The sequence below is a fragment of the Monodon monoceros genome, unplaced genomic scaffold (assembly GCF_005190385.1).
Source record: "Monodon monoceros isolate NGI ecotype Baffin Bay Population unplaced genomic scaffold, NGI_Narwhal_1 Super_Scaffold_12, whole genome shotgun sequence".
Lineage (NCBI taxonomy): Eukaryota > Metazoa > Chordata > Mammalia > Artiodactyla > Monodontidae > Monodon > Monodon monoceros.
The window spans coordinates 109,220,673-109,244,612 of record NW_021703768.1 but is presented as its reverse complement, the minus strand read 5'-3'; the positions used below and the strand labels follow the sequence as shown (position 1 = coordinate 109,244,612).

Here is a 23,940-nt window from a genome sequence, read left to right as displayed (position 1 = left end):
TAAAATCAGAGAAGGGATACAAAGGTAATCTCTAATATAATCCAGGAATTTACAGATGGAGACAGTATTCTCAATTGTTTAATTTTTTTAGTGAGGTTTCTTTTTTCAGTCATGTTTATATATAGATACAGGTATTTATTTTAATTATTGGGCAAATCTTGTTTTTTTGTAGAAAATAATACATTATATTAAAACTACATTAACTTTGCATATAGTATGTAGCATACTTGACTATATATGCAAAGTGTATTTTTTTTGTGTGTGAGTGAAAAATGCTTGCTACAATTGCACTGTGTAGTGGAAAGTAGAAGCATGGTGGTGCCTTTTTATTGTTGCTTCGGTTTCACTGATTCTAATTATAGAAGCTTACATCACCTTAGTTGATGATGAAGGCTTCCCTCTTTCTCTCTGCTTTTTCTTCCTCCATCACTCCCTAAGGAAGGATCATATTTCATAGTGCATATGTGGCCCACTGGTGGCTCTGATAAGGTTTTCAACAGCGTGGTGCTGATCATTTAGTGGACATAGATGACAGTGTGCTGAAGCACACTGTTTCTTACAGAATAGGAGGAGAGTGTTGGTAGTCTGGCTTTCTTCAGAAAGTCTGAGAAATAGATAGGATGCAGTTTGAAAGCAGGAATTCCTGAGGGGCACCAGTAATTAGAGTTAACCATGTCTGGTAACTACAGAGATTCATTTCAGATGTTCAAGTTAATCAAGGGGCAGGAGGGGGGCAGGGAGTAGGAAAGCTTACTGTGATCCTTTAAAAGGGCTTGTATGTTACCTCAGATATTATGGTAGTGTCATTTATTCATTCATTTTCCAAAAGGATTAAAGTGTTTTTACTATATAAATCAGTACATTTAACAGTTTATATTTTAAAGGCCAAATGCTTACAACTAAAACACAGAAATGAGTGGCCTGTTTGTTTTACTATTTATATATTTTGTAAAACTACATAATTTTTCTTTGGTCTCCCTCCTTTTGAGTTTGGCTTCTCTACATTGTGATTATAATATTTCACTGTGCAGATGGGGAATAAAGTGTATGACTGTGCCTGAGATTACTATAAACCTGGTTTTTGTTAATGTTGTTTTTTTGTTTTTCATAATGTCTAGAGTGTAAATTCTTTGTTAACTTACCTTTATCCACGATTACCTTTTTTTCTCCTTTTCAGTGTTGTTACCTATTGACATAAAAGGTATATTTATAGGTTAGTAACTATTAGAGCCTCATATTTGGCTTTCTATACAATATGATTTCAAATGTTCTGCTTTGTATTTTTGTTTAGAAATAGTTTATATAGTTAATGTATTTTATATTAGTTTATACAGTTTATCATGTGTTCATAAAATATGAATACATAAAATAATTTATAATATGAATATATTAAATTTATATTATGAATATATAAAATAATTTATAATATTTATATTATGAATATATAAATAATTTAATTATTAACTATATAGCATTTACATTTTTATAAGACTGTTTTATAATGGTTTGAAGTTTTGCAAATGCATACATTGATTGCTTTATTTGGTGGTAGTTTGAAAGACCTTTTTAAAGCTAAAGATTTCATCAGTGTGGCTTAGCATCATGGCATTTCATATGCAGGGGAAATGTATTCTTAAATGGTTATCCTGTGGTTATGATTCCTAGACAATGTGTAGATCAGGGCATTCTCCCTTTCTGCAGTTACTTCATTTGAATTGGTGAGGTAATGGAATGAGATCATGATAAAATTTTTAAAGTAATAGAAGTGAAAATTCATTTATTCACCTAATCATATATTTTAGTTATTTGATAAATTACTGACTTTTCTAAAGATGTTTATAGTTTTCAGTTATTGAGAGTAAGTCATTCTTACTGAAGAAACAGTGTGGTATAGTGTATCATCAGAGTGGTGGTGGGTTCACATGCTGAATATAAAATTTGGCTTGTTTGTTTCTTTCATGGTATTGTTGCACAGGGAGATTTTTCATGCCAGACTCACCGTACAGTTCCCTAGAATGGCAGATACTATGAGATGATTGGTAGAACAAGGAAAAGGATGATGTCATCTTCACTTCCAGGCCAAACTAAAGGAAAAGAGAGTTGCTCCTTTATTGAGCTGGTGTTTACTACAGTTGTTCTAACATATGGTATTAGTGGATTGCATTTCATACACAGGGCAGAGTGTTTTTTAAAGTAGTTAAGAGATGGCTGTCTCCCTTGCTCAGCTTGAAGTCCTTTGTGTGCTATCAGCGTGATTTATAAAAAAGGAGGAAAGGTGCCCTTTAGGGTTTTGCTTTTTGATTTGGTTGTAATTTATCCTGTTGGTTCTGTACATGAATATAATTACTGTCTTGCGTTGAAACTGAAATGTTTTTCAGTCACGTAATGTTTACATACAGGATATCTTTTAGAAATTTATCTTTAGGAAATGTTTGGCTTCATTTACATACAAGGTGCCTACTATCATTTTTCTGTTTTTAAATATGAGTGTTAAAATTAGATTTCAGTTAATTTATTCTTAAATACTTAACATTTTGTTGAAATTCCAACTCATAGGTTATTTAAATTAATTGAGTTGAAAAAATACATTGGTGCTTGAAAATTAACCTGTGCATAATTTCCATGTTTTAGGGTTAGAAAACTAGGGTCATGTTTATTTCTTAGATTTAGTTTTATATTTAAATGTAAATTTTGTGTGTTCCTTTGAAATTTTTTCAGGAAACAGATAATTCTTAAGTTTTATGGAAATCCAGATTCATAAACGGTCACTTATTGTGAAAGTATGACTTGTCTTTATTCAGAATAAAACCTAGTTTTACTAAAGTCAGTTCTAGTCTTATAAGTAGCAGCGTAGTTCAGATTGGCAGCATAGTGTTGTTCAGAAAGTGACTTATAGTTTGCTCCGGTGTATTGAAGAACTCTTTGTTTGTTTGCTTATTTGTTTGTTTTTGGCTAATAACAAGGTGTTCATCTCTTGACAGTAAAGTCCTTTGTAATAACACCTGTCTCTCAGGTAATAATTTCTCTTATGTTGCACACCTCTTCCCTCAAAATGGTGGTAGGTAAATAAAGCAAGATAATTCAGTTACTTTGATTTATTCATTGATGTTATTCTCATAATTTTGCTGCCTGGAGGGGTATTAACTGTATTTTACCATTGGAAACTGTGTCTTACTTTGGCCATTGAGAGGCACCATTGCAACCTTTAGTGCAAACTCTTTGTGGTAGTATCTGCACTAGATGCCTTGTGGCAGAATCTTGAAGAATAGGGTGGGTACTAGAGGAATTGTGTTTTCAGATTGGAGGAGGTGTGGCAAGAATTAAATTTTTCCTATAATTTTTATAGAAAAATATTTCCTTTTAGTCCAAACTCAATTTGGAAGCAGGTTGAATCATTTTCTTTTCTGATTCCTTCTGAGTTTTACTTGCTTCTGGTCTCTTTCTAGGAATTTAGCATTGGGCTGTAGGAAAGTACCATATTGCATAGATTATTCTTCCTCAGAGGGGTTGGTGAATGCCGCACGTCAGCTCTTGTGCCTGTGATTTTTTTTTTTCCCAGCTTTTCTTTTGGGAAATGAAATTGTTTCCATTTCAATGTACTATTTACATACAAATCTTAGTACCAGTTTTGATTTTTAATGTTAATTTAGAGTGGTCTTGAAGGTTATACCTTTCAGAACAGTTATTTGATAAATAGGAAGTTTTGCAAGCAGAATACATATGTGACATCTGAGAACTAGGCTGCCTTCTGTATTTGCAATGCAAGAGTATCTTACCAGAGCTAATTATTTTCCCTTGGGAGGACAATACTGTGTTAAATTTGAATAGTAATATGGCTTCCCAAATAAAGCTGTGTATCAATGCACAGAATTAAAAATCAAAATGGATTTTTAAGACTGAAACAGAGAGATGCTTTAGCCAGTTTTTTTCTTACAGAATTTAGCTTGCTGACACGTTTCACGGGAAGGGTGTGTGTGTGTTTTCAATAAATTGCTCTTTGGGTTACATCTGCAGATACAGTAGCCAATTGATCTAATGCAGTTTCTGAAGGCTTTCTATACAGGTGATGTCATCCTTTTAGCTCTATTCTCCTCCCACTCTCTTTCCTTCTTATTAGATATTTCATCTTACTGCAGAGCATAGAATCAATAGGAGCTTCTCCTTAGGGAGCTGCTGTGAAACAGGCAAGGACAGTAGGAATTAAAACACTAGCATACAGTCTTGCTTTAGCAGAAGATGTAGTGTTTTTGTACCATATCATATATAAATTTTCAACCAGAAAGCCAGACTTAGATCCACAGTACTATCTTACTGATGCATTAGAACAAGGAGCAATGCTGCAGAGCCGTAAATAGTGCATGTGAAAAGAGAAATTTTTAATTTTGGAGATTCTCAAGCATTCTACAGGACAAACCTGTTAGAGCATATATCTTCTAACTACCACTTGCTCAGTGGTTGATTTTTTTTTTTTTTTTAAACCTCTGGTGGTTAACAATATAAAGAAGAAACTTTCATCTTAAGGATACAGTGTTCTGGTTTGCTTCTGATGCAGAAGAATTACTGCAGTGCTTACTCTACAGAATGAAATAAGTTGAAGAAAAGACAAAGCTGTCTTTGGAAAGGTTTCTCAGAATCAAGCAACACGGATTTGGTGCATGTTGCCTTATTTGCTTTGATTGATACAGTATTAACTGTTCAGTTACCACTGTGCATGCCTGTGCCAGGTGCCTGAGGAAGGATGTGTCTGTATGTTTTGAGCCAGAAATCTAAACATCTTGATTTACTGTGATTTGCTTGTTAAAAGTGAACATTTTGTTGAAAAGTATTCCAGTTATTTAGAAGCTAAATTCTAAGCTATTGAAAGCTCCTGATATCAGTTTGAAAGGGATTTGGAGAAGCTGTCTTTACACTGCAATTTACACTGCAAATGGTGTATGATTTATAAGAAAGAAAGTTAAAAGAATTTTGTCAACATACTCATCGGTGTGGCTCTGTTTTGAAAAGGAAACTATCCTTTGCAGCTCAGGAAATGGCTTTTCTTGTTCGCTGTTATGCCAACTGTCTTCAGCCATGGGCCTCCAAAGTAAGTAATTATTTTCTTTGAGATTGATATAATCTACCTATTACATTTAAATTCTACCTATTGTGAATTGTAAATGAGCTGTATTGTACTATTATATTTTCCAAACTTTAAAAAAATAAGAACTACAAAACAGTCTAAACTCATTCTCATGGCCATTTTGTTTTTCAACTTAAAGGAACCTCTAAAATATTCTAATATACCTCTAAGAGGATTTGAAAAATACTTTCTTAATTAATCTGTAGACTTAAAATGCAATGCATTTGAAGTATATTGTTTTCAGACTGAATCATCATTTGTTTATGCCTATTTCTGTACTTCTCTGTGATCATACTCTAACTTGAATGTATTGTATTTCCTCATTTCCTTAAAGGGTTGATGTATTTGGCTATGTTAGTCTAATTTATAGTCTGTGTTATTACAACATTTAGTAAACACTTTAATTGTAACAATGACTGTGTTAAGATTGCTTTATGGTTGTGTTGAATTAGATACAGGCACAATAGAAGCATCTCTTAGGATGATCTGAAATCATGTCTTTGTTTAAAGGTTGTCCTATTGATGGTGACTAAGGAAGAAATACTGTGGTAGCATCATGGTATAATGTTTTATCTGAAAGATAGCTCGTTGGATATCTCTCTTAAAGGCAGCTTCTGGAAGGACATTTAAATTCACTGTCCATTTGGCAAAGAGCTGATTGAAATGTAAAGAGATGGAAAGATGCCTAGGTACACAGTTCATTTGTACTATTACCTGGTAAGGCATGGATAGTCTCTTTAGTGCAAATGCCACCTGTGGGGCCCATTCATTGCTGAGGCTTGGCACTGAGGTTTAAAATGACACATGGAAGGGAAATGGATGAGACCAGGTGAAAAAGATTCAAACAAAAGAATGAGATATAGGGGTTATTCTTCAGAATACCTATAAAAAAATAGCCTTTTGGGGTACTGGTATCCAACTTTCAATGTAAGATTTAACAAGTATAGAAGAGGCAAAGAGCATTGTAAAGGTTAGATTGTAAGGTTTCATTAAATTATAACAAATATTATCTGAACAGGATTTCGTGAGTGGTACTTTACTATGTAAATTAAGTGTTTATGATAGAGTACATCTCTCCTATCGCCCCACCCACCCACCCCAACTCTCATGTTATTGTTTATTATTGATGGAATATTAACTGGATTGTGATTAAACACGTTAAACTTGTGGTTAAGTTTTCATACTTGCTACTTTTGGTTTTCTAATACATTTTACTCATTTTTATTCATGTATTTTTCCCATTCTGCTACTCAGATTCAGTACTTCTGAGTTGATTTATTTTCTTGATCAAATAAATAGTTCTAGCAACAATGTTCAAAATGCTTTCCTTTATATTTACCCTTCAAATATTTGCTTATTTGTATATAAAATAATAAATCTCAAGTCTTTTTCCCTTTAGCATTATTTGCTTTGTTTTGTTTTATTTTTTATCCTTGATACCATAAAGTTTTACCATGGATTATCTAATATTTTGTTTTGTTTTCTTTCCCCTTTTTGGCACTTGAAAGCCTTTCTCAAGCTGAAGATTCCCATTTGTCTTCACTTGTGGGAAATGTATTAGTTTTTGAAAACTGCAACTCTTTTTTTCTCTTGTCACTCCATATGTTGGAACTCTAGATCTATCCATAATGTCTCTCAACATTTGTTTCATACTTTATTCTCACTCTGTGCCTTCCTAGTTTGATATTCTAGCTCGTTAACTAATTCTCCACTTGTGACTAATTTCTGTCCTGCTATTTACCTTTTAAATTTCTAAATTTAATTATTATGTTATTGATACCTGAAATCTCTTAATTGATGTTTTTTTACAACCACCCTTGTTTAATAACTTATTTTCATTTTGTGGATGCTATTCTTTTTTCCTGATTATCTTATCAGCTCTTTCTTCAAGTTCAGATTTTTCTTAGTTGAGTTTTTTTGTTGTTTTCTTTCAGGGGTTTGACTTTTCTTGATTGATTCTTATTTGAGAGCTCATTGTCTGGTCTGTTACAGTTGCTTGCCCCAAGTGACTGTGTACTAGATGGAGGAGGCATTACTACTTTGGCTTCCATCTTCCTTAGGTAGCTCCTACAGTCACTGGTCTAGGAAGTGCTTCCATTCTCACTTTTATACACAACTAAATCTATAGGTTATTTCTTGACACTTCCCTAGCTTTACCTATCTGCAGCATTTGACACAGTTGATCACTTCCTCCTCCTTGACATTCTTTCTTCAGAGTAAAAGTCAACCATGACTTGCCGGACAGTATGTGATCTCTCTTCCCCTCATCTTCCCCTACACTCCTCCTTGTTACACTACTCCAGCTACTCTGGTTTCCTTGTGTGTCCTCAAACTTGTCAGGCATTCTTAAACTGATTTCCTGTTTTCTCAAGAATTCTAGTTGCACTTTTAACAAACCCACTGTTAAGTGCAAATATTGATTGAACACTGCTCTGTGGTTTTAAAAATGTTAAAAAGTGGGGAGAAATATGTGTCTTAGAGTTAAAACAAAAAACTCTAATATTTATTGAGTTATTTAACAGTGCCCCCCCCATCCTTATCTTTCAGGAAAAATAATGAGTTAGGAATGCAATTTCACATGCCTCAGGCACAGTGCTGCTGTATATATGCAAGGCTGCTATGATTGGTTATGGCTGTTTCCTTTAGGGCTTTTGGGAAATTTAGACTGTTTCCATTAAACAGGCTCCAGACTGCTTTGGGAGCCTTAGGATCTATTTTTAACCCCCTCTCTCACTGTCAGCTGACACTTCTTTGATATGACACTCTGTCTAGCCCTAGAAAGTACTTTATAATTCTGGTGGCTTGCTTTTAATTTCATAAGGCCTCTATCTTCTTGTGCCTTGACGAATGTTTCCTGTCTCCCATATGTATGATTTTCTTCCATTTCATCTTCTATGCTTCCAGAGTAATGTGTTCTAAAGCTATATTCTCATAGTCATTTTCTTGCTTAAAACTCTTTAGTAGGTCTTTTCTAAGACAGGGAATCTAAGCATCCCAAAATGCTATGTCTGGCCCTTCATCTCTTGTGTCTTCCTGTAGTATACATCTCTACCTGAGCTACACTGGTTTGCTTACTGTTTCCTGAATGCATCGTGCTCATTCAAGTCTCTGGCCTAATATTGTTCAACAGAAATAAAATGTGAATCACATATGTAATTTTAAACCTTCTGGTAGCCTTATTTTTTTAAAAAACACTTTATAAGGTGAATTTAATGTAATAATATATCCAGTAGAGTTTTTAAAATATGTAATAAAAATAGAGTAATTATTAGTGAGATAGTTCCTTTTTTGTTTGTTTTTACTGAATTCAAATTTGCATTGTATACTTACAGCATGTCTCAATTTGACTAGCCACACTTCAAGTGCTCAGTAGCCATGTGTGACTTAGGGCTACCACATTGGACATTGTGATTCTGGGTCTTTGTCAGGACTCTTCAGTACATTTAGTCTGCTCTCTACCCCTAATGAGAATGAGATCTTTCTCTCTAAGTTGCATTTGTTATTTTATTTGTTACTTATTCTAATTTTTTAAATATCTTTATTGGAGTATAATTGCTTTATAATGTGGTGTTAGTTTCTGCTGTACAACAAAGTGAATCAGTTATATGTATACATATATCCCCATATGCCCTCCCTCTTGAGCATCCCTCCCACCCTCCCTATCCCACCCTTCTAGGTCATCACAAAGCATCAAGCTGATCTCCCTGTGCTATGCAGCAGCTTCCCACTAGCCATCGTTTTACATTTGGTAGTGTACATATGTCACTGCTACACTCTCACTTTATCCCAGCTTCCCCTTACCCCTCCGCATCCTTGAGCCCATTCTCTACATCTGCGTCTTTATTCCTGCCCTGCCACTAGGTTCATCAGTACGGTTTTTTAGATTCCATATATGTGCGTTAGCATACGGTATTTGTTTTTCTCTTTCTTACTTTACTCTGTATGACAGACTCTAGGTCCATCCACCTCACTACAAATAACTCAATTTTGTTTCTTTTTCTGGCTAATATTCCGTTGTATATATGTGCCACATCTTCTTTATCCATTCATCTGTTGATGGACATTTAGGTTGCTTCCGTGTCCTGGTTACTGTAAGTAGTGCTGCATTGAACATTGTGGTACATGTATCTTTTTGAATTATTTAATTGTTTTTTAAAATCTCCCCAAACCCATGATATCTATAACTATTATGACTAGCACCAGGTATACACTAAGTGCTCTTTATTGAGTAACTGGGAAATTAGACAACCAAGCTTGTTAGAAATTTATTTCTATATATAGTTAATGAGTATGTGTTTCTGAACTGTCTTACTGTGAGTAGCATACAGGAACTTACAGACTATGTAATGTGCCCAAGAATCATCTTTATTCTTTGATAGTTTTAAGGTTAATGGATAAGTGACTTCTGGATAGGCACAGTTCCTCTGTATCAGGTAGCTACGCTTTAAAAAGAAAGTTCTAACAATGCAGTTTGGAATTTAATAGTGAACTTTGAGGAATGCTGTTCTGTCGGGGAATTGTGTAGTTTTTAAACATTATTTTTAGGGTTAATAATAGATATTATTTCATACTTTAGAGCCCTTTGAATAACCTTCATTTAAATGAAATAATGCTTGGGTGTGAATTATAAGGGGCAAAAAGTTTCAGATAGCAAACTTATTAAAGGGTAAATTTCCCTACTGTCATTCGTAGTTTTGGCAGGTTATTCTTGAAGACTCAGTTTTTAAATATGAATTAGAATCTTGAACATTTGTGTAATATTACACTTACGCTATACATGCCTGCATTCATGCCAATTTAGATTGAAGGAGATCTCTGCCACTGCTCCCCCCCAAACTAATTGTCCTATAAATGTTTCTTGGATAGATGGATGGGATTGTCCCAAAGCATTATTTCTTACATTGACAGGGTGTTAATAAGAATATTGGGGGAAAAAGAAGTTTTGAAAATGCTGGGTGAAACAGATTTCTTTTTTGTGGGACGACTTGGACCCTCCATAAATATGCTTATGCTTGTTGTAAAGAGTTAAAGGGGCATATGGTATAGCATTATTTGCTAATTTATTCAACCATCAACCCCCTCCCCCCAATATATCCACGAGTTTTGTCTTCTGAAACAGTATTCCAGCATATACAGTTCAGGAAATGCTATTCACCCTGAAATACTGAATGTGTCTGTGCTAAGACTTCATCTGTTCAGATATCTGTGGAAACCCTCTGAGTGACAGTGTTCAGAAGTCAAATATTCACTCAGTTTTTCTTTTTTTTTGAATAAATTTATTTTATTTATTTTTGGCTACGTTGGGTCTTTGTTGCTGTGCATGGGCTTTCTCTAGTTGCAGCGAGCGGGGCTACTCTTCATTGTGGTGCGCGGGCTTCTCGTCGTGATGGCTTCTCTTGTTGCGGAGCACAGGATATAGGCGCACGGGCTTCAGTATTTGTGGCACACAGGCTCAGTAGATGTGGCTAGCGGGCTCTAGAGCTCAGGCTTAGTAGTTGTGGCACGTGGGCTTAGTTGCTTCACAGCATGTAGGATCTTCCCGGACCAGGGCTGGAACCCGTGTCCCCTGCATTGGCAGGCAGATTCCTAACCACTGTGCCACCAGGGAAGTCCCCCACTCAGTTGTTCTTAATGAGCAGGTGTTGTATGTGGGGTAGGCATCACTATGGTAGGCTTTCATTAGGTAGTAAAAGTGAAATATAAATTATATAACAATATATTTATGTTTATGTATATAATATACAATGGGAATATAAAGAGTGTGAGTGCTGCATTCAAAGGAGTGAAGTGAAAACGCACTCCTTTTTCACTTCCCATTCATTTCTCAGCTTCCTTATGTTGGGAGTTTTTGTTGTTAATCTAATTTTATATCAATTTCTACTCTGTTTCCAGTGCTTATAAGGTAAATGTTCATTGTTGGCTCTAGTTTAAATCAAGTGTATCAGTATTTGTCATGTTCTCACAAGGCATTCTAATAAAACTCATCTTTGGATCTTAATATTTTCAACATTATAAAAAGTCAGAATGTATACTGTGTGTATAGCAACCCCTAGTTGCTAAGAGGTACAGAATTTCAGTACATTCCAGTGTTTGTGGACACTTTTTAATGGGAAGGAAGAAAATTGCCCTCACATACATGTGTATATATTTGTTTTCAGTTCTGAAATTTTTCAAATAGTTTATTTTTAGAAGTAATAGGGGAATTCTTTCTCCATATGGAAGTATAACATCTCAGCTAGATATTGCAAATAAAGCTAAAATTCCTTTTGGACCACCAGCCCCGATCTTTCACGTTCACTATAGAGTGATACTGTTGGTTATCTAGTGTATGTTCCTCCAAGTTTTTTCCCCCAAACCTAGATAAGTATATACCCAGAAAATACGTGGTATTATTTTTATGTTTTTTTAAAAAAATGAGTCACATCTTTCACATTTATCACGAAACTTGGTTTTTCAATCAGTAAATCTGAGAGAACTATCCAGGTTTGAACATACAGATGTGTTTTATACCTTGAACTGTTGCATTGTATTCCATAATGAGCTATATAACAATTTAGCTATTCTCCCTGCGATACTTGTTTATCTTTTAAACTATTACAAACATTATAATGAATGTCCTTGTACATTCCCCCTTGTACACCTGTATGCTTCTTTAGGGTAGGTACCCAAAGAAGAGTTGTTGAGTCATAAGGTTTATATATTTTAAATGTAATAAATCTTACATTTGCTCCCTCAGAGTGGCTACTCCCCAAATCACTGTCCAGAGTAGCTGTATCAGTTCATAACTCCCTTTAGCAATTTATAAAAGTATTGTTTTCCTCCATTGCCTTGCCCATATTTTGTATTACGAAATTATCTTTTTGCCGGTCTGATGGGGAAAAAAGTTATTTGTATTAATTTTTATTTCTGTGATTGCTGGCAATGTTTAGCAGTCTCTTCCAGCTGTTTTTTCTCCTGCTGCTATTACTTAAGTGGCCCCATGTTAAGATGGCAGAGCCAAGAGACCAAAGCAGCCTGGATATCTGAGTTTCTGCATGTGAAACAGTTGCCCCAAAGAGTTGCCTGGACCTATAGGGTACTTCGAGTCGGCGATATATACACTTTGCTGGGTTAAGCCTGTGTGAGACATACGGTGTTGATCTTGTGTCACTGCCCTTCCCAGAAACCTACAGTAGTTCTCTGTTGCAGGAATCAATTTCTAAATACCTAGCTTAACATTTTTTATTACATTCTACCTCTTCTTAATACATCTCTTTCCCTTTACATGTATACATAGTCTTCAAGAAACTATGTACTTTCATAATCTGTGTCTGTATTTAAGCCATTAGCCTTCCCAGCCTCCAAATAAAACTTTGACACTAGTCTTCATGGATAGGTGAACTCCAACAGAGCTCAGAAGTTCAGGTATAGGAAATGGGTTTGGAAAATAGGGAATTTTGCCAGACCTGGTAGGCTGGAAGATGATGGGGTAAGTGAATTGAGGTTGCTGATGAAAAGTCAGCTATTAAATCCTGGCTGGGGTCAGGAAAGGAAAAAGGACAGATGAGCTGAAAGACAGTGGAGAAGTTTTAAGAAATTAAGAATTCCTATTGGAAGAAAACCTTTTCCTTTATGTTTTCTTTGTTTTAAAGAAAATAGTAAGTACTGGGTGTTATGAACTCCCAACTTAATATCAGGAAACAACTTCGTAGGAAAGAACAACAGATTTATAGTCAGGCAGCCTGGGTTTCAGATTTCAATACCCCTGCTTCCTAGCTTTGTGACCGTGGGCAACCTTTATAACTTCTCTGGGTGTTGGTTTCCTAATCTGTAAATCGGGTAAAATAATAACATCTACCTATTAATTCATTTAATTGGAGGAGCAACCCTAGCCCTAATAAGCATTAGTCCTACTACAGCCTTCATTACATTTATCATTCTTATTTTACTCACTATTCTTGAATTTGCAGTAGCCCTTACTCAAATTAGATAATCTATATAAAAAGCATGTAGAAGGATATATTTGCTGTAGTATACCTATTTGGTAAATATAGTGAGCACTCAGTTGTTAGTTTCAATCATCATCATCATTATTCCCATCAGATAGCTAGGTTGAGAGGATTCCTATATGAAGATCTAAGTTTTCTTCATGACTTAGAAAGCAGATCTATATGCTTATAACTCTTTGTGTTCTCTCCACTATTAGACTGAGCTCCTTGATGGTAGGACCCATCTGTTTTCATCTTTTCTAGCGGAGTTCCTGGCATAAAGTAGAGTATAGCAGAGTACTGAAATCAGGTGAACCTGGGTTTGAATTTCAACTCCACTGCTTACGTGAGTGTGAGGTCTAGGGCAAGTTGCTTAGTCTAATTGCCTCAGTTCCTCATCAGTAAGGTAGGGATGATAATAATAATGCTTGCCATTTAGGGTCTAGTAAGGATGATGATTACTCAGTACGTTGTAAGTATCATTACCAAACCAGTTTATAGATATGCTCTTGTGGCTTTGGTTCACTGTGTTACTTTTATGGTTGATCTCCGTTTCCTTGGTCTTACCTCTGTAGGAATCTTGGAATATAAAATATCTTCCTCATCCCAACACCCCAACCAGACATTTGTCATTTTAAAATTATATTCAGTCTTTGCCTTTCTGTCTACTTCAATACTAGATGAGATTTTTTTCTTTGTGTCTAAACAGTAGACGCTAAGTAAGAGGAACACCTTTGAGCTGGAACATACTCCTCTATCTTCTGTATTATTGAAACCAGTTATTGGTAGCTCTTTGATTTTCTGCTTCCATTTTTAGTACTCATAATAGAGCTATAAAATGGCCTCTAAGCATGGCTTTAGCTTATTCCACAGGTTTTGATATATAGCATTTTAATTTTTATTCTGTTTAAATATTTTCTAATTTCCAATGTGACTTCATTGACCTATGGGCTATTTAGAGGTTTGTTTTATAACTTCCCAAATACATAATAGTTTTCTAGTTATCTTTTTATTACTTATTTCTACCTTATTTGCACTGTAATCATAGGATATTCTCTGTGTAATTTTAACCTTCTGAATTTTGTCGAGGCCTGCCTTACTATCAGTGCTTATAAATGTTTATGTATATACCCTAAAATTATGTATTCTATGGTTTTTTTAAATAAATTTATTTATTTTATTTATTTATTTTTGGCTGTGTTGGATCTTCGTTGCTGCGCGTCTTCATTGCTGGGCTTTCTCTAGTTTTGGCGAGCAGGGGCTACTCTTTGTTGAGGTGTGCAGGCTCCTCATTGCAGTGGCTTCTCTCGTTGTGGAGCACAGGCTCTAGGCGCGCAGGCTTCAGTAGTTGCAGCACACAGTCTCGGTAGTTGTGGCTCATGGGCTGTAGAGCACAGGCTCAGTAGTTGTGATGCACGGACTTAGTTGCTCCACGGCATGTGGGATCTTCCCGGACCAGGGATTGAACCCATGTCCCCTGCATTGGCAGGCGGATTCTCGACCACTGTGCCGCCAGAGAAGCCCAAAAATGTATTCTATAGTTGTTGATTGCAGTGTTCTGTGTGTTGATATATACACTTCAGGTCAGATTTGTTAATTATGTTCATATCTTCTGTATCTACTTTTTTTTATTTGCTTATTCTGTCCCTGAGAGATGGGTGGTAAAAGTTTCATGGCGTAATTGTAGATTCATCTAGTTCTTCTTTTATTGTTTTCATTTTTTTACCTAATACAGTTTGAGGCTGTGTAATTAGGTGCAAATCTATTTAGTGTTGAACTTTTTATCATTATGAAATGTCCCCTTTTGCGTCTATTAATGCTTTTGTCTCAAAGTCTACTTCATCTGACATTAATATAACTATATAAGCTTTCTTATGGTTTGTGTTACTATTTTATATAGTCAATATTCATGTTGATTTACTCACACATTTCTGATTTTCATTGGTTTTCCTTCATCTAGAAGCTTTCATTTGGAATCATTTTCTGTCTCCCAGTGGATTTTCTTCACTGTAGATCTGCCATGGGAGTATTTCTCTTCATTTTTGTTTCTCTGAAAATGACTGTTTTGCCCATTTTGAGGACTGTTTTTACTGGGTGTAGAATTCTAGCTCTTACAGATAACACTCCATTGTCTTCTGGCTTCCAAGTTGAGAAGTCAGCCATCAGTTTAATTTTGCTCTTGTCAAAGCAATCTCTTTTTTTCCAGACTGCTCTTAAGACTTTTCTCTTTGTTTCTTTCCCCAACACTTCTACCCTGGTGTGCACAGGTATGGGTTGGCTTTTATTTATCTTGCCTGTAATTCTTAAAGCTACTTGGTCTGTGAGTACCTTTTTTAACTTTGAAAAATGCTTAGCCGTCATTTCTATGCCTTAAGTACTCTTCTGTTTCTATGACTCCGGTTATTCGGATGTTACCTTCTCACTGTATATCCTTTGGCTCTTGGCCCTTCTCTCCTAGCTTCATTCTTTTTACTCTCCATTCTTCATTCTAGATATTTTTTCAGACCAATGTTTATTTTTCTGTTTTTTCTTAGCTCTGTCAAATTTGTTACTGAATCCATCTGTTGACTTTCTGTTTTTTAAAATTTTTATTTATTTATTTTTAATACCTTAATTGGAGTATAACTGCTTTACAATGGTGTGTTAGTTTCTGCTTTATAACAAAAGTGAATCAACTATACATATATCCCCATATCTCCTCCCTGTTGCATCTCCCTGCCACCCTCCCTATCCCACCCCTCTAGGTGGTCAAAAAGCACCTAGCTGATCTCCCTGTGCTATGCAGCTGCTTCCCACTAGCTATCTGTTTTACAGTTGGTAGTGTATATATGTCCATGCCACTCTCTCACTTCGTCCAAGCATACCGTTCCACCTCCCCGTGTCCTCGAAGTCCATTCTCTACGTCTGCATCTTTATTCCTGTCCTGCCCCTAGGTTCTTCAGAACCATTTTCTTTTTTTTTTTTTTAATTCCATATATATGTGTTAGCATACAGTATTTGTTTTTCTTTTTCTGACTTACTTCACTCTGTATGACAGACTCTAGGTCCATCCACCTCACTACAGATAACTCAATTTTGTTTCTTTTTATGGCTGAGTAATATTCCATTGTATATATGTGCCACATCTTCTTTATCCATCTGTCTTTTGATGGACACTTAGGTTGCTTCCGTGTCCTGGCTATTGTAAATAGTGCTGCAGTGAACATTGTGGTACATGACTGTTTGAATTATGGTTTTCTCAGGGTATATGCCCAATAGTGGGATTGCTGGGTCATAAGGTAGTTCTATTTTTAGTTTTTTAGGGAACCTTCCATACTGTTCTCCATAGTGACTGTATCAATTTACATTCCCACCAACAGTGCAAGAGGGTTCCCATTTCTCCACACCCTCTGCAGCATTTATTGTTTGTAGATTTTTTTGATGATAGCCATTCTGACTGGTGTGAGGTGATACCTCATTGTAGTTTTGATTTACATTTCTCTAACGATTAGTGATGTTGAGCATTGTTTCATGTGTTTGTTGGCAATCTGTATATCTTCTTTGGAGAAATGTCTATTTAGATCTTCTGCCCATTTTTGGATTGGGTTGTTTGTTTTTTTGATATTGAGCTGCATGAGCTGCTTGCATATTTTGGAGATTAATCCTTTGTCAGTTGTTTTGCTTGCAAATATTTTCTCCAACTCTGAGGGTTGTCTTTTCATCTTGTTTATGGTTTCCTTTGCTGTGCAAAAGCTTTTACGTTTCATTAGGTCCCATTTGTTTATTTTGGTTTTATTTCCATTTCTGTAGGAGGTAGGTCAAAAAAGATCTTGCTGTTATTTATGTCAAAGAGTGTTCTTCCTATGTTTTTTCCTCTAAGAGTTGTATAGTGTCTGGCCTCACATTTAGGTCTTTAATCCATTTTGAGTTGATTTTTGTGTATGGTGTTAGGGAGTGTTCTAATTTCATTCTTTTACATGTAGCTGTCCAGTTTTCCCAGCACCACTTATTGAAGAGGCTGTCTTTTCTCCATTGTATATTCTTGCCTCCTTTGTCCAAGATGAGGTGACCATATGAGCATGAGTTTATCTCTGGGCTTTCTATCCTGTTTTTTTGCTAAAATTCTTAGTGTTGTCTTTCTCTATGTATGTCATGATTGATAAACTGGACCAAATATGGCCTGTGAGCTGTATGACCTGTGAGCTAAGAATGATTTTTACAATTTTAAAAGGTTGTTTAAAAAATTTTTTGAAGAAAAAAAAGTAATACCACAGAGATTGTATGTGGCTTGCAAAAGCGTAAAGTGTGTACTCTTTGGTCCTCTGAGGAAAATGTTTTCCAACCACTGGTATATATTAAATACAGTTATTTTAGAATCTGTATCTGATAACTCCATTTTTTGGAAGTTTTTCTTCACTGGTTTCTAGAGTTTATTATTTCCCTTAGTTTTCATGAATGCCATCTTGTCTCCTAATGTGCCTGGTTTTATTTGAGCAATGGATATTGTGTATGGAATTTGTTTTTAGTATTTTGAAGCCTAGGATGATTTGTTTTTTTTCTCTGTGGTGAAGTTTTGTGTTTGCTTTCAGTAGCTGACTGGAAGCATTAGTAATCCTGTATAACTTTAATCCAAAATCAGGGATTGAGATGATTCTAAAATGAGCATCAGTTTACTTTTGGATCACACTTATTTACTAGGGTATAATGTACTTTCCAGGGTCCAAATCCAAAGCATGGCCCTTCCATGCTAGGCCTTCGAATATAACTTTTGTCTCTCTAACCAGGGGCTGTCAGAAGTGCTTCTCAACCTGTTTGCCTCCTCTTTAGGAATCAGAAAATACTCTTAAGAGAAAAGCACCTTCAAGGATCAGATTGTGTGTGTTACTGTTTTTCTGTATATCTGAGTTACAGGATTCATCTGAATTACCTATCCCAGCAGGGGAAGTTTGTTATGTAGTTTTTTTCATGTAAATTTTTATAATTACCATGACTTCCTCTTGAGATAATATAATTCAGGCTTGGACATTTTCTCCTTCAGAGTATATTTAGTTTCCACTGTTAATGCATGTGTTTCTTTAACATTTTCCTGTAATAAAGTAATGTGAAACCCTGCTCTAAAAAGTAAATAGATTTCTCTCAGTAGTCCTGAATAGCTAGCTGCAGAGAAATTATTTGGAAAATACATCATCATATTGCCTTTGTAAAATTTTCTCTCACCACTTTGGAGCACAGTGGTTTGTATCTTGTCTCAACTCCTGTAGCATTTATTTTGTAAAATTTTTTAAAGTTTTATGGTGTGAATTATATTGTACAACTTGTATCGCTGACCATATTAAAGATGAGGTGGTGGAATCATTTCCTGCTGCATCTCTTGTATTCCTATACCTAGCATAGACATTCATTAAATAATTATGATTACTAACAAATTTTTTAGGGGCCAACTATAAGCTAATACAATATTAAATGAAAAGAGGCTTAGTAAATTTTTGGAATATTGAATGCAGTCAACTGTTACTTTTTTTAAGTCTTGGTGCCAGATGCTGTACTTTAATCCAAGATTTTGCTGTTTTGTTCTGGAGTTAGCAACCATTTTGTGTTAGTGAGGTGTGTGTGTGTGTGTGTATGTGTGTGAGAGAGGGAGGGAGGGAGCGAGCGAGTGAGCGAGCATTCCTACCTTTTACGGTAGCAACAGCTGATATTTTTATTTGAGGAAAGGCCAGTTTTTTCCTCTGAAATACCATTACTCATGGTAATGTCTTTTGAAAACTGCTAAGTGGGCTTCCACTGTAGGCTTGCCTAACAGTCAGAATGCTGATTTGGTTCTTAGCACTTTCTAAGATTTTTCCCAAGAATGGAGAATTTAGATGAGAAATTAGGTTGCACAGAAATGTACATAAAACAAAATGCTGTTGCAGAAGTTACAGTGTGTCAAGAACTCTTTAAAGGTAATGCTTGATATTTAGATTATCTTAAATTATTTTTCTTTTTCAGCTTCCAGCCGATCTTACCAAGATGCACATTGCAGACAACCCTCATCCACAGGTGACTCATGTGTCTTCTAGTCAGTCTGGTTGTAGCATTGCCAGTGACTCTGGGAGCAGCAGTTTATCAGATATCTATCAGGTAATACGTTAGGAGTTTGTTTGCTGTGCATATGGCTTTTTTAATTCTGCCGAATACCTTGTGCTTGTGCCTTAGGTGGTCATGTATCTTTTAACTAGGGTGTGAAATTCTGACATAAGGTCTTTGAGAAAAATATGCTTTGTTTACTGTGTCAAATTTACAAGCCTAATGAAAGAGGTGATCTATCTTTTGAGAGTGATTAAGTATGGTCCAGCAGTGCATGAATATAGTGTTCTTTTAAATTTCTTTTATCCAAGTGAATCTATATTAATATATAATATTTGCGTTAGAAAATGGTTCTTGAAACAACTGAACTTAAATTTATAAAAAGGCAATTTTTATTATATTCAGTAGTTGATTAGTTAAGTCCTCTATAAGTAAAGTCATGAAGAAGATTAGACTTGCCTTTGTATTGTAAAGACTTAAATTTTCCAGTGGCCACATTTAAAAATTAAAAGGAAACAGGTAAAATTAATTTTAATAATATATTTTATTTAGCACAGTATATTCAAATATTATTTCAACATGTAATCAGTGTTTAAAAATTATGAATGAGTTATTTTTTCATACTAAGTCTTCAAAAGGCAAAGTTTAATATTAACTTACGGCACACCTCAATTCAGACAAGACACATTTTTCGAGTGCCACATACGGCTAGTGGCTACCATAGAGTACTGATTCGTTGTAATAGAATCATTGTTGTCTGAGGAAAACAGTTTAGATTGTGGTTCTGTTGAGTTGCATGGATTTAGCTGTTTTATGAAAATCAGCGTTCCTCTGTTAAGGGAAGTTTGCAGGCAGGTGCAAAATGGAAAAAAGCCTCCATTTTTGGTTTATGTGAGGCTTTTTTCTACAAAGATTGTTGCTGTGGACATGCCATCTAAATCCCCCTGTTTGGCATTTTATAGTAGAGAGAACAAGGAATTCTTCTTCACCATTTTATAGTAGATAGAACAGGGAGTTTTTAAAAAGTAAAGTTAAAAACAGTGCAGTGGTTCTGGGGTCACCTACTGTGTTCATGGATTTGTTGGGCTTCATGCATTCTACCCCTCCGCAAAAGAAGTATCTTGTGGATTAAGTTAGAGTTGTTGCATACCTAAAAGTCAAAGTACAGCTGTGCTTCTCTGGACTCTGTGTTTTTCCTAGGGAAGAACACTAAGGAAGATTGACCCTGGATTAATTTTTTAAAGTTCAGGGATGTGGCTTTAGATTTTTCTTTAGATTTTTCTCAAGATAAGTGGGAATGTCTGGACCTTTCAAAGAGAGACAGTAAAGCAGAGATGTAATGTTGATGAACTATAGTACCTGAACTCACTAGTATATCCATCTCTAAGCCAGATGTGATCACCTTTTTGGAGCAAGGAGCAGAGCCCCCAATGGTTGTGAGAAAAGGGACAAGAGGATAGTGCAGGGATTGAGGTTCAAGGTCACTTGGAAAGGCCATGCTTTACACTGAACTAATAGATGGGCTGTACACAGTGGGGTCCTGATTCTTTGGCAAGATCCTGGAGGAGCGTCTGAAGAATTGTGCTTATATTAGCATCCAAAGGATGTTCACCTACTGTATGACCCACCTGAAGCTGGGGCTCGAGCCTACCTGCTGGTATGGTTGGAGGTCTTCTCCTGTAGGACCATGACCATGTATGTGGCTGCCCTGCGCCAACCTTTTGTATGTTTTCCTTCCTCAGTAGCACTTTCCACAGTTCATTCTACCTTTTAAGAGATTCATTTTAACATAACATAACATGTGGACAGGTATCCTTGCCAGCTTTCCTGCACATCAGAAAAGTCCCTTCATTACAAAATAAACAAGATACCTTTTCATACCCCCAGAAACCTGAAGGTTACCATTGGTCCTCCTCCCCTGACCATGATAATTCACTGTTAAGTCATATCAGCTCTGCTTCCTATGTCATTGTGTTTGTGTGTTTGTATGTATATGTTTGATGCTGAGATGTAATTTACAAATAATAAAATTTACCCTTTTTAGCGTAGCTTACATGAAGACATAGAATATTTCTATCACCTCAAAAAGGGCTTTGTATGCTCCTTTTTAGTCAGTTCCTTCTCCTTATCCCCAGCTGCTGGCAGCCACCAATCTGTTTTCTGCCCTTTTGGTTTTACGTTTTCCAGAAGGTCACATAAATGAAAACATGTAGTTAAAAGATGATGCTGCGAAATGCGTCAACTAACGAACAAGATAAATAAGTTTTAATGAATTTAGGGAGAGTAAACAGATGAGCAAAAACAACGAAATTCAAGAACCAAAACAGAAATTCAGAAATTTCAAGGAGAAAACTATTATAATACTAAAGTCAAATATGCAAAAATGTAATATAAACTCTTTTAAGTGCAGCCAAAGAAGGTAAAAGTCCCCAAACTCAGACTTTGGTTAAGCCTAGGACACTAGCCAAAGGATATAAACAGAATAAAGGTTAAAACAAAACAAATATACAAAGATAAAAACAGAAGGAAAAGAAATCAGAATCTTAAAGTAAATAAATACATACGTATTTGTCTTATACTATATACATGGAATGTATATATGAATTCAAGACGTGTTACCAAATAGTAACAGTTTTTCTGCTGATGGTAGGATTGTGGGTAGTTTTTATTATGTTCCTTCGGCTTGTCTTATGTTTTTCTCAATGGACATTATTATTTCTACATTTAAAAAATTTTAAAGAGGACATAAATAGAGTGTATAGTTAAAAATAAAAGTTGAATAAAATTGTGGGAAAGGATTAAAGGAATTATTACTAGAGGGTAAAAGGAATATGAACAGAATAATAATAGACTGATAAACTATATCTCCTATAATATAGAATTTCTAGACCTACAATTTAAAAAATTTAAAAAAACCAAAAACTATGGATAAGGTAAATAATACCAACTAAATTATGTGTGTGTATCCAATTGGGTCCTCAGGACTAAAAGAGAAGAAAAGAGCATAGAGTTAAATATCAATACTGGACCTTCAGTCTCTCTCTTAACCTCAGGCCTCCTTTTAGTACTTGTGAAAGCTGTGAATACACTCTTTGGTTAACAGATGTTTGGTACACACCAAAAGGCCCTTGGTATTTGATCTTGTCCCAGACCATTTGGCATGGACCAAATATGCTCATGGACATTTTGGACAGGACCAAGCATCTTTCAAGACACCTTTTAGTTACAGATGTACGTTGCCAGTGTATATACCTTGACCAGCAACATTTGAAATAGTTTTCCTGGTTATCCAAATTTCAACATTTGAGAGGTTTTAAAAGTGAATACCTAACCCAGTCATGGCCTATAACAGTATAAGCAGAGCCTTACAAAATATGCGAGTACATTTAACCCTTGAACAAAATAGGTTTGAACTGCATGGGTCCACTTATACGTGGATTTTTTTCCCCAATAAATACATACTACAGTACTACACGTACAGAACCGCACGTACAGAGGGCTGACTGTAAAGTTATATGTGGATTTTCAGCTGTGGGGGGGAAGGGGGTTGGTGTCACTAACACCAATGGTTTTCAAGGGTGAAATGTATTTTTAATTTGGAGGATTGGAGGGGAAAGAGAAGAGAGACATACTAACAGCAGTTTGTAACAGGAATATTGTTTACAGTACCATTTTATATGGCCAAATGTATGACTATGCTCCTATGTATTTCCTTCTTGAGAGCTTTCATGTGTTCTGGCTTAAAAGTAAAAGCTCTTGGATCTCAAAGAAAGTTCAAAATAAAGCATTTATCACAGGTTAGAAAAAATGCAAGTAATTGTTTCAGTATGAATATGTTTCTAATCAGATTAGCTTAAAATTTAGCTAAGAGTATGCATTAAGATGTTAGAATGTTCTTGGATAGAATATTTTATGTATCTTCAAAGAATACTCAAGAGAAATAAGGAGGGTTGCTTTCTGGATTCCTTTTCCAAGAGCTGGAGGATTGTAAAATGTAAAATGTTAATTATTGAACCTAAAGCAGTTGTCTTGTCATTAACTTATTTTTAAATAACCTGAGGTACCCATTCATCCCCCACCTATCTTTTTTGGTTTCTATATAGGAAGTAAATGTGATCCTAAAAATCCCACCTCATGGAAGCATAATTCCTTAACTCAGAGCTCTACTGCCAATCTCTCCAAAACTCTGGTGCCATGTTTCCACCTGCATGTTCTTTTGATACTTCAACTAGCTTTTTGCCCTGCTACATGTTTTCTTCCACTTGTCTTTAATATTTCTGTTAAGAATATCATGTCTCCTAGTCAAAGTCTCAGTTATCTTTGCCTATTTCCATTTTTTAAACTTCTCCTTTCATTACAAGAAGAATGACTTTCCTTCTCTTTAAAAATCTTCAGTGCTTCACCATTATCTAATTTACACTCTTCATTTCAAATTTATATTCAAATTCCAAGCCTTTCATTTCTAACCATAGTCTGCAAATCTGGTTTTATATTCCACTGTTTCCCACTTAACACATTCTAGATTCTGGTCCATGACAAATACAAATGCTATTCCCTGAACGTGTTTGTCTTTTCCTAGCCCTGTTTTGGTAATGCTGTTCTTCCTGCAGCTCCACCTGGATGACATTTTCGTATTGCCTGTTGGGACCTACAGCAGTTTTTCTGTGGCTCTTATCACTTTTTTTCACTCTGCTTTTTAGTGTGGTTACTTTTAAACTTGATCTTTTTCTTCATCATGGTAAATTTGTAGTGTGCAGAGTTTGTTTCTTCCTTTTGTTATCTCACACTGAGTTAAGCACAGTGTTG

The 23,940-nt window shown here is 35.5% G+C and overlaps 1 protein-coding gene across 5 annotated transcripts in view; it reads left to right on the top strand.

Annotated features, from left to right (window-relative positions):
• RAPGEF6 (Rap guanine nucleotide exchange factor 6) overlaps positions 1–23,940 on the top strand; it is a 221,043-nt gene that overhangs the window by 100,298 nt on the left and 96,805 nt on the right. For 4 of the 5 annotated variants that reach the window (XM_029219185.1, XM_029219186.1, XM_029219187.1 and 1 more), the window contains one exon: positions 19,057–19,188. In XM_029219185.1, coding sequence (XP_029075018.1) covers positions 19,057–19,188 — 132 coding nt within the window. Of the gene's footprint in view, positions 1–4,760; positions 5,084–19,056; positions 19,189–23,940 lie in introns of those variants that run through there. The other variant, XM_029219188.1, reaches the window with a different exon arrangement.